Source organism: Saccopteryx leptura, chromosome 1 (assembly GCF_036850995.1).
Source record: "Saccopteryx leptura isolate mSacLep1 chromosome 1, mSacLep1_pri_phased_curated, whole genome shotgun sequence".
Lineage (NCBI taxonomy): Eukaryota > Metazoa > Chordata > Mammalia > Chiroptera > Emballonuridae > Saccopteryx > Saccopteryx leptura.
This window is the reverse complement of record NC_089503.1, coordinates 128,624,841-128,636,292: the sequence shown is the minus strand read 5'-3', so window position 1 is coordinate 128,636,292 and position 11,452 is coordinate 128,624,841. Positions and strand designations below refer to the sequence as shown.

Sequence of the window (11,452 nt, the reverse complement as noted above, 5' to 3'; positions counted from 1 at the left end):
CACTAAAAAATAAACACCAGTGGTTGTGTTCTACATGTGCCACGGTTAAACGGAGGACCCCACAACCTGGACACCCACCAGAACCATATGGGGGTTAGACTCCACCCCAGCCATATAAAATAGAATCTGCAAGAAGTAGGGCCAGAGATCCCATTTTAAAGAAACTTGGAGAACTAAGAACTCCTGAGTTCAATTTTTTTTTAAGATTCCACATGTAAATGATACCATGCATAACTCATCTTTCTCTGCCTGGTTTATTTCACTTAGCTTAACATCCTCAAGGTCCTTCAGTGCTACACCGATCTGCATTCCCACCAACAGTGCACAAGAGTTCCCTTTTCTCCACATCATCGCCAACACTTTGATAGTCATTCTGACAGGTGTGAGGTGCTATCTCACTGGTTCTGACTTGCTTTTCTCTGATTAGTGATGTTGATCATCTTTTTAAATTATCTGTTGGCAATCTGTATGACATCTTTGGAAAAAATGCCTATTCAGGTCCTTTGCCCATTTTTTAAATGGGTTGTAGGCTTTATTTATTTTTGCTATTTGTGTAAGTTTCCTGCGTATTTTGGGTACTAGTCCCTTATCAGATAATGTGGTTTGCAAATATTTTTTCCCATCTCATAGGTCACCTTTCCATCTTGGTTTCCTTTGCTAAGCAGCCTAACTTGATGTAGTCCCACTTTTTGTTTTAGCTGGTGTCAAATTTTTAAAATATCATTGCCAAGACCCGTATCAAGAAGCTTCCAACTACGTTTCCTTCTCACTTTGATAACAGGTCTTACACAAGTCTTTAATCCATTTTGAGTTTCTTGTATATGGTGCAAGATAAACTGTTTTTGTATGTAGCTGTCCAGTTCTCCAAATACTGTTGAAGAGACTCCTTTCTCCATTGTATACTCTTAGCTTCCTTGTTGAAAACTTTAGGCATGGGTTCATTCCTGCACTCTCTGTTCTGTACCATTGGTCTGTGTGTGTTTTCATGCCAATAGCATACTGTTTTGATTACTACAGCTTTCTAAGAAAAGTTTGAAATCAGGAAATATGCCTCTTGTTCTATTCTTTTTTCAAGATTACTTTGGCTATTAGGAGTCTGTGGTTTCATACAAATTTTAAAATTGTTTTTTCTATTTCTATGAAAACTGCCATTGAAATTTCTGTAGGGATTGCATTAAATTTGTAGATTACATTGGGTAGCATATGTTAACAATATTAATTCTTCCAACCTATGCACCTGAAATACTATCTTTCATCCACGTCTTAAAATTCTCAGTGTATGTGTATTTTATATAAGCTATTTAACAGAAATTGTTACTGTTCTTGGTGTAAAGTTATTGAGATTATTTTTAATGAGTTATTATCTTTTGAAATGTTATTGGATACAATTTACTATAAAACAATAAAAATAGTTGGGTGAGCTAAGGAAATAAGAGGTACTAATAAAACAAGATTGCGTCAATAAGTGTGAAAGTTGGGCAAAAGGAACATGAAGGTTCACCTACTATACTCTCCTTTTTTGAAAGTTTGAAACTGTCTGTCTTGGTCAGCTATGTCCCAGCCTGCAGAACCCTGCCTGGCACACAGGAACCTCACCAGGAAGTGATACAGGGAAATGGTCACGTTATCATTGAGTGACTAACATTACCTGCAGGTTCTCTAACCGCTGTGCCCCAGGGAATCCATCCAGTGCTGGGGCCTTTCCTCAAACTGCTAAAGGAACCCTCATATCCTCAGATCTGTCTCACTGTAGCTGCAGCACTAACACTGCCCTCTAGAGGATAAGAGGTAAACACAGGGAAGCCCTTCAAGCTTCACACAAATCTACTCACTGCTCAAAAGTAGGCTCCATGTTACCATTCCTTCTACTAGCAGAGATACGAATGCTTTTATTCTAACATTCCCATTTACCCAAAAATAAGTTTGTTCCTCCTGCCTCACGAAGGATAAAACAAGTCATACACTCATACAAGTTTATCATTAATAACTCTTTATTTAAATGTTCCAAGGATCCCAAACACCATTTAAAAATTAAAATTGCAAAGCGCTCCATACAATAAAAGCACGTAAAACTCTCATAGTGAGCATCACAATTCATGATACAACTTTTGCTCTGACAAAGTTTATTTTACCCTTTATTACAAAGGCACAGAAGTCATCTGAGACCTCAGATATTTACCCCACTGCATATTAATGTCGCACTGCTATTGTGCAACTTAATTATTAAAGCTCATAGTACAATTTTCCAACAACTCATCAGGAGATATAGACTCTTTCTATAAATAATTAAAAGAAATACTGGACTTTAAGAGCAATACAGGCATAACAAAAGGGACCTAAAAATTTCTGCAAGAGCAGTTACATCTGGATGGAAGTGAAGACTGGAAAGCCTACTACCTGCAACAGGCACACTGGATCCAGCTTTGCCAAAAAACAAAGTAAAATGAGCAACTTCTAACAAGCTAAAAAAATACTTTTTGTAAGCTCCATGTGAAAGCAGAACTGAGATCCTTCACAGATGCTTTTGTCATCCCATCAGTTTCCTCTTTAAAAGTATGCATTTTACAGGTCCAAAGTCCCAGATTTGGCCGTGGACACCAAGGTGGAGGCCCCTGCAGGCCGCCGGCCCGGTCTCCCTGGGCCTCCTCACCGGGGCAGCGCGGTCCCAGCCGAGTCAGTGCCTGCACTGGCGCCGTCCAGACTGGCAGCCTCTTCTGCTCTCTGGTCGGCACTCACCTCGTCCACTCCGTCCTCCAGCAGTCCAGAGCTGGCTGCAGTCTCATCTGCCAGAGCAGTCCCCTCTTTCCTCTTTTCTGCCAACACCTCCAGCCCCATCATCCTGAGATAATGAAGCCTTTCATTCTTGGGCACAAAAGTTCGAATTGAGGCCTTTCCCCGCCATCCACATAACACAATGGGGCACTGCAAGGTATCTGGTTTCCTACAAACAAAACGACTTAGTGTAAATATTAGAAGTCCTTGTAATTGCTCTAAGTTGGTATTAACAGGCATTCTCTCAAAAATTATACCACTAAACCACTAGGGAGGCATTTCCGTCTGTGATCCTATAGAGGGTGTTCTCAAAGAAAGATCAGCTTCCTCCTTCATGCTCAAATATTACCAACACCTTCAGGGTGGCCAGTTTTTCCTTCTAAACACTCACAGTAGAATGACTCCAAAATGTAGTTTTCACATTTTCAGTGTTAAAATTTCTACACACTTCTCCTCAAATGTGAAGACCAATCTACATATGTTGTCTCATCCTACCTACCATCAGACATGTCGGTCTTGTGACTTCATGGCCCCTCACAACTCACTGCCCATTTTTACAGAATAATTTATGGCTCCTGGAGGCTTGATAACTTTACACAAAGTAACAATGCCAGCAGACCGGAGCACCACAACTGCGGCTCAGGACTGTCCATTCATTGCTCAATGCTTCAATAATTTGCTGAGTGACCTTAACTCTCCTTGGTTACACACCCACATAACAGGTGACTCCCTGGGGAAAGCTATGCCCATCTCCAGCACGCAGTGTTATCTAGATCCAAAGCATCCCCTTACAGACACACCTACCTGCATCCCAGGTCGCATCAACTCCCCTGTCATTAACTGAGAGGGTGCTGTCTGTATCACCCTGTACTATTCATCAAGTACCATGAACATTATTTACTGCATGTATCATTAATTTCTTTCAACTGTGACTCTGATCTACTACTTAGGCTCCTAAAGACCTCATATTATTAAACATATGTCCCAAACCTACTTGACACCAGGCATCAGGCTGAGAAAGGAACCAACACAAAAGGGGGATTCAATTATATATTTACAAAATAAACAGAAAAAGAGAAAGGCCTGAACCAAGAGAAATAAGCCACTGAAAAGAGACGGAAACGCATCAGTACTGTTTCAGTTCCCTCGTGTAAAGCATGGACAGTAAGTTGACAAAAATGAGAGAAATACAAAAAATTCCCAAATTTCCATTTTCTTTTCCAAATTTCCATTTTCTTTTCCTATTTTCATTCTAATAATTTCTGAAGCTATCTTTTCACCACTGTATTTGAACTACTAGAAACTAGTGTAAAATATCCTGTTTTCTACATGAGCCACACAGTGCCGTGATTTAGAAAAACCATTTGTAGGCCCTTGTCCAGTGGTTGTCTAAAACCCCCGCACTCCTGAGACGGGACATTCTTGTTTCTCAGTATCCCCTTCAGCAGGAAGCCTGCTGCCACACCTCTGACTTAAACCTTCTCTTGACCCACCACTCACCTCAGAATCCCCATGCACTGGGCTTCATAGCAGACACCTCAAAATGAGCTCTACACTGCTCTGCACCAACTGCTACGCCCATTCCCACCCCGTCACGCAGCCAACGCCAAGCACCCTTTCTGACTCTTCACCCGGACACCATGTCTCCTCCCAGCTGGGCTCCCAGGGCCCTGCTCTTCTTGGCTTCGCCAGTTCTCTCTCCTGCTCCACCTCCCCCGCCGCTCCCAAGCTTAGCTTACTGCTCCTCTAAGGCAGTGGTCCCCAATCCCCGGCCCATGGACCGGTATTGGTCCATGGGCCATTTGGTACCAGTCCGCAGAGAAAGAATAACTTACATTATTTCTGTTTTATTTATATTTACGTCTGAACGATATTTTTTTTAAATGACCAGATTCCCTCTGTTACATCCGTCTAAGACTCACTCTTGAAGCTTGTCTCGGTCACGTGATACATTTATCTGTTCCACCCTAAAGGCCGGTCGTGAAAATATTTTCTGACATTACACCGGTCCGTGGCCCAAAAAAGGCTGGGGACCACTCTAAGGCTAGCACACCCCAGGGCGAGGTCCTGCAGACCTTTCTCTCCTCCACCCACGTCTTCCTCTGTTGTCCCAGTAAGCCTAGGACCTACTCACTCATGAATCCTAAAGGCTTGTATCTAGAACTTCCTTCCCCTTTTTTAATTCCCAACCTCTATCCAGCTGCCTACCCAGGTTGATCTGATGTCTATTCCAGAGTTTCAAATTTTTGTGTTAGTGCTTTCCTTGTTCCCACTTTTGAATGACAACTACTCAACTTCAACACCCAGAAGCCATCACTGAGTGTTCCTGTCCCTTCCCTGCCCATAATCCATCTCATGTGCTCTTCTACTCCAACACACCCCACAGGGACCCCACGTGCACCTCTGCCCTGCCGAGTCCCGTCACCAGCACCTGCCTCCCTGCCATCCTCTTCCTGCCCCCACCTCTTGCTCCCATCTGCACGGGTGAGCACACAGGCTACACCCTGGGTTCACAGCACCCACAGACCACGTGAAAGCTGAAGCTGTGCGCACCCCAGACCATGCAGGCGCCTGGCCTGCCCTCCTTCAAGCTCCAGACTGCCTTCCAGTTCCTTCCTGCCTCGGGGTCTGTGTTTCTCAGCTTCCTTCTCACCATTCAGACTCAGGTCACACACTACCTTCCCAAGGAACCTACCATGACTCCACCTAAGCTCTCCCCCAAATACCTCTAGCCCGCACTATTTTATTTCCTCCTCCTCCCAGAAACTATTTCATTTCAAAGTGGAGGCTGCTATATGTGAGATGAGACTCCTAGGAACAAATGCTGATCTGCCACTAACTAGCCAAGGTGCTCTGTCCCATTGCTGGAAAGTGCGGACAGTCTGGGGTTTAATCCCCAAGCATTCCTGTCAGGTGCTGGTGGTTACACAAAAGCAGGACTGGTCACCTGGTGGTGTCAGAGTGAGCCACGGGGTCCCCCACACCCCACCCTAGAACAGCACTGCCTGATATTCTAACATGTAATCCCTACACTGAACTCAACCTCTATTACTTGTTCAATCTTTATACTTATTCTGTTTAAGATAAAAATTAGAATTAGATTTCTCAAGCACAGAAAATAAATGCTATGCATTTCATTCTCTAAATAAAAATGTTTGGCCTAAGCTGAATGTTCTGTAATATCTTCACCCTGGCCAGTTAATTCAGTCAGTTAAAGCATCATCCTAAAACACCAAAGCTGTGGGTTCGATCCCTGATCAGGGAATACAGGAAGTGAACAATCAACGCACACTAAGTAGAACAAAAGAATGCTCCCCCGTCTCTCTTTCCTCTGTTCTCTCTAAAAAAAATCAATCAAGAAAAATATTCATGATGATATACAAGAATAGTATTTCAGCTCGACATTTTCCAATGCTGTTTTCAGGGAACATTCATAAAAAAGGCGTCGAAGAGCACCCACAGAAGCCCCCCCACAGATAAGAAGGCAAGAGCACCCTCACTTACATAGGGTCCGGCTCGTACTTCAGGACAACGCTCCCTTTGGCTGGAAGAGAAACAGACAGCATTTGCCATGCTTTCCAGTCAGTGGACACCTCTGTTGTGCCCAAAATTGTGGAAAAAAGAACAACAAACAATCTATATACTCTTGTTCTCAAGGATCTCAATGGAGAAATAACTTTCTTTTTAAAAACATGAAGCCATCAGCCAGTAGAGCATCACCAAGTAGGTGGTCAGGACATGGGTCAGGACAACGTGGAGGAGGACCGAGTCACCACCAGGGACTTAGGTGAAGCTACTCAGCAAGTCTCCCTCAGACACAGGAGCTGGGAACTAACTACTGGTTAATTCTCAAATTTTAAGGTTTAATAATTGCTCCAACTCCCAGAAACAGCATGAAACAACACATTAAAAAATATCAAAAAATATATTGCAATTACCTACGTGTTGGATTAATAAAAGAAAAAAAGTACAAACAGTTCCTTTATCTTTTAAAATAAACTCTACTTCAAGGTATGCCTAAGGAGACAAAAGAGATGTACTCAAGGCAGCACGTGTTATGCTGTTTAGACCTCCAGCTTTGAACGTGAGACATATGATTACACATACAACTGCAATAACTGATTTGTTCATTTTCATCAAATTAAGCCAGAAATATTAAACACTGTAACAATTAATGAGTGAAGGTGAAGGGATTAAGCAAAAAGAACAAACAAGAAAAACAAACAAACAAAGCACAGAAAACAGTACGGTGACTAGCAGAGGAAAAGGGAGGTGGGGGAGGTAGAGAGAGAAGGGGGATGGGTGGAGACGGAAGGACCCTTGACTTGGGGTGAACACAGGATACAATACACTGATGATGTATTACAGTACTGAAATCCATATAATTTCATTAACCAGTCATTCCAATAAATTCAATAAAAAAAAAGAAAATAGAATTCTTGGTGGAATTTTATTCTTAGGTGAAAACATCACTAGAGTGATTTAAAGTGGAGATTTATGCATTATAAAATCAACACTGACCAAAATCTATTTTGGTGAGAATCTATTTTGGATGGCTAGCAAAGCCATGGCAACTGCTGGCGAGACTGCATATTGTGCTCTGATGGGACCAATTAAAATGCCAAACCAACACAATAGCCACTGCTCGTCGGTTGTCCTGCACCTCTTGACGCAGACAAACCCAAGTCCCACATTTTCTGTGCTTCCATACAGGTCCCTTCCCTGACTGTCTGGTTGGTGGCAGACAGAGGAGCTCTAGCTGGAGGGCTGGCTAGGCCCTAGCATCTGTAGATCACCGGTAGCCGCTGGGAAATGCAGGCTCTCCACCTGGGTCTGGGAAAGTAGGGCAACCCCAGGCATGCCCTTGACCCTCAATACACTGAGCCATCAATTATGTTTCTACAAAGCCGTCTGGACACTGACAGTCAGTAAAAGAAGGCCACAATCTACTGAATGAATATAAGCTTGAGAAGGATCAAACGAGAGGGAACACACACAGCTGTGCTGTCTTGTAAGGACTGTTATGTCTCCATGCAAATCAAAGTGCTTACCTAGGTCCTTGACTTGGCTGTATGCCTCACTGCTAAGTTTTCTAAAAAATGGATTTTCCTGGGTTAATAGAATTTTAACATCTTCCAATGATACAGTGATAATTCTTGAATTAATAAATGGATACAATGTATAAATTCCCTGTGAGAAGGAAGAGACATCAGTTATGAATGGAAGCAATTGCCCCGATCCAGTGTGAGTGCCTGCTGTCCTACGGCCTTTCCAAGTGCCACATCTACCCCTCGCTTCAGCACCAGGGCTGGGCAGATGCAGGCCCCCTGCCTGGAATCGGTACTAATCTGTAAGCAAACATTCCCCTAGAGCAGGAATCCCAGCCTTGGAGAGCTCAACAGCAGGGAGAGTCTAATGGCTGGTAGGTGCCACCAGCTCTGCGCCGTCCACACCTGTCAAGCTGGCTGAGAAGCTCCTATCTGCGCCCAACTGCTTCCTATCTATCCAAGTCTGTTCCCCAAATTACCTCCTGCGCTAACCGGAAAGCACAATCAAACTCCTCTCCGCTGTTATTTCGACACCAGACTTTTATCCCGGTGTTAATAACCTGTTAAGTGAAAAAATATGATGAAACATATGTATAAATAAGTCAGGATAATCAATTAAAGGAATCCCTCCTACCCTGAGGAGGCAGAGCTGTAAGGGGCTGATGGAAGGAAGGAAGGAAAGAGAAATGCAAAACCTTTGAAAAGTCACTGACTACAATGAATTCACAGGGGCTCTCAAGGACTGACTGACCCTCCTCTCAAAGGGCATTGGTCTATGCAGCTTAGAAGGACCAATACCACAGGAGACGTTAACGCAGGAAACTGCGACTCAGTCAGAACATTCCATGGACCGTCCGGAGCAAGGATGCCACTGCCCTGGAACTCCCTGTAGACACCCAAGACAGGAGATAAGGGCCCAGTCTTGTTATGAAAACACTTTGACCTCGTGGACCTCCAGATAACCCTTGGAGACACAATCTGCTAAATATGCAAAGGGAAAAACAAGTTGGGAAAACAGTAAAGCAAATGAAAACAGGGGCCTAAAAGTAGAAACTCTACAGGAAATGGAAATGCACAAATCACACCAAACCAGAGCAACGCAGACCCTCCACACCTGCAGCACTTTCCTCCCATGATACGAACAACAGGAGAGCCAGCGAGCAAAAAGACGCAGGCCCCAGAGCCTAGGCCTGCTGAGGGCTCTGACAGCACGCAGCAGGCTCAGGGCCACTGGCCTGTACTGACACGGAGGGCCGGCATGGGATCAGCTCCTCCCAGGGAAAGCCGAGCAGGTGTCCTCATATATGCACCGTCCCCATCTGTGACCTATACCTTCATCCTCTCACTGTTGTTCAGCAGCACGTTTCTCAGCTCCTTGGAAACCATGTAGAGTTGCCTTTTCTTCCCTTCTGTAGTTCGAGTTAACAAATTCATCCTTGGGAATGAAGGATCCAGAGCATAAAACTTCCTACAAACAAGATAGCCATTTACAAAAGGGCAGCTCAAAAATTAAGTTGTCTTTAAGCAGTCCATTCTTCCCAACTGAACTGGATTCCTCAACTCAGTGTGGTAAAGGCACTGCCGGTCCTGCTGTGGGCTCCATCTCCGCGCCTAACCTACTCCACTGGAGACCTCCAGCAATGTTTACTGAAGGCACAACCGGGCCAGGGCCCCACACTACTGAGGGCAGCGTCTCCTCAACAGTGTCTCCACAGACAGGGACCCGAGATGTTTTATGAGGGACTTTTACAAATGTATTCAGAGGGCCAGTTATCTACAAGACAATGTAACTGACCACTCTGGCAAATATATATAAAAACTTAATGAACAGGAAGTGAACCTGAGACTGTCATCCTTAGCATCATTCCTCTGTTATGCCTGGAGATTCCTAATTAAGGTCCCACCCAGACCCACTTTTCCTCATTTCTTAAATCAGAACTGAGTAAGACAGCCTTGGCCACTGATCTTGCAATTCAACTCAGTAATTTACATTTGGGGTCAGAGTCGAGTTCTTCCACCTCCCCACTGTCTTTACCTATGGGCAGCTTACTTTCTTTGATTACTGCTCACTTTAAATTGAAGGACTTAGTAAAAATACTCTGTAGTTTCATATAGCCCTAACATGCAATCAAGAGGAAAAATAATGCTATACAGAGCTAAATAAACAACTATAGTTAAATGTGACCAGTTATGCATCTATAGCCCTACAGTAAACTTCTTTAAAGAATTAAAAAAGACTGAGTTAATCCTTACTGGATAGGTGGAAATAATGGGTCATCTTCAGAAATAAACACAAATGGATCTTCTTTAAATCCAAATAACTTCATTTTCTTCGATGGAGGCGGACTAACAAAGAATTGGGATGAAGTCAGTCAGTCTGAAATCTGAGAAACACTGCTCACTACCAACAGCACACTCTTCCCTGACCACTCAACCCTCACCCGTAGCTCTGCTGATACACACTCCTCCCTTCAGACAACAGACGGCAGCACTCACACCACAAGTGCATTAACACTGCACTGAGCACTTCGCCAGCCAACAGTGTCCTCACACCGCCTGCTGGAAAACCACCACAGGAAAGGCTTCGGGATCCCAGTCGCTCTACACAGCTGTGAACAATAGAATGTTAGGCTTAAGACAACCATGTTTCTTACCCACACACGCCATCTTTCTTATTTTCATTACTCTCTAAATCTTCAGTCCTTTCTGTTATTTCTGCGTCACCAACTCCAGTGACTACTTTCTTTTCCAGCTCAGAGGGACCCTCAGCTTTCTCTCCCGAGGGACCTGCAGGGCTGGACTGCACAGGGTTTCTTGGCTTTGCAGACTCCCCCTGCAGCTGTTAGAGAGAATAGTAAGTCCGTTACATTCAAAGCTTAACCTACTTTGCAATGCTACAAAATATTAGGAACACTGAGGTCACAAAAACCAATCTGAACTATTTTTCTAACATTTTATATATAAAACACAAAAGAATTTTAAAAAGCAAGTGTTTTAAATCTTCTTGCTATTAAAAGCAGTATTCAGAGACACTTCCTTTCACGTTAAAATCAACTCTACGGTAACCGCACAGAAAGCACAGATAGCTGGCACACAATGCCAGCTTGTCTTCATTTAAAATGCTACCAGCATCCACTCTGTATAAGGCACACTGAGGGATGCAAATGAGTCAACACCACCCCTAAAGCTGGAGGGAGGGCCGAAAAGAGAAAGGCATGAATAACCACACAGTAGGAGAGGAGAGTGACAATTCCAGGGCACCTGGAGAAACTGCTCTGGAAATCAGAAAAATGTACCTCCAGGGACCAAGAGAATACCTGTTGAACAGTGAACTTCTGAACTTGGGCAATAGTATAAGTGTGTGAGCAAAATGTTTTACTTACACTCAATTTTAAACTTTTATATACATTTTATATAAAACCCTAAATGAAAGTTATTTAAAACTACATTGTCCTTTGTAATTGCCAAGATTGGTAAAAGTAGCAATTCCTAGTCCCTATGAAGTGAGTTTACAAATAGACACTGGGCACAGAAAAGTTACGTTCCCCAGTTTATCAAGCTGTCAAGTGGACTAGCCAGTGAGATTCTCAAGCTGTTAACATTATACAACACTGCCTCCCAGAGAACAATTT

The 11,452-nt window shown here is 43.5% G+C and overlaps 1 protein-coding gene across 1 annotated transcript in view; it reads right to left on the bottom strand.

Annotated features, from left to right (window-relative positions):
• Window positions 1–2,489: 2,489 nt before the first annotated feature.
• NSUN2 (NOP2/Sun RNA methyltransferase 2) overlaps window positions 2,490–11,452 on the bottom strand; it is a 28,421-nt gene continuing 19,458 nt past the window's right edge. Inside the window, exons 13-19 of the mRNA XM_066374740.1 lie at window positions 10,475–10,659; window positions 10,074–10,166; window positions 9,153–9,288; window positions 8,300–8,380; window positions 7,824–7,962; window positions 6,277–6,316; window positions 2,490–2,941 (exon numbers count right to left, since the gene is read on the bottom strand). Of these exons, the coding sequence (XP_066230837.1) occupies window positions 2,647–2,941; window positions 6,277–6,316; window positions 7,824–7,962; window positions 8,300–8,380; window positions 9,153–9,288; window positions 10,074–10,166; window positions 10,475–10,659 (969 nt within the window). The 3' untranslated portion in view covers window positions 2,490–2,646. The remainder of the gene's footprint in view (window positions 2,942–6,276; window positions 6,317–7,823; window positions 7,963–8,299; window positions 8,381–9,152; window positions 9,289–10,073; window positions 10,167–10,474; window positions 10,660–11,452) is intronic.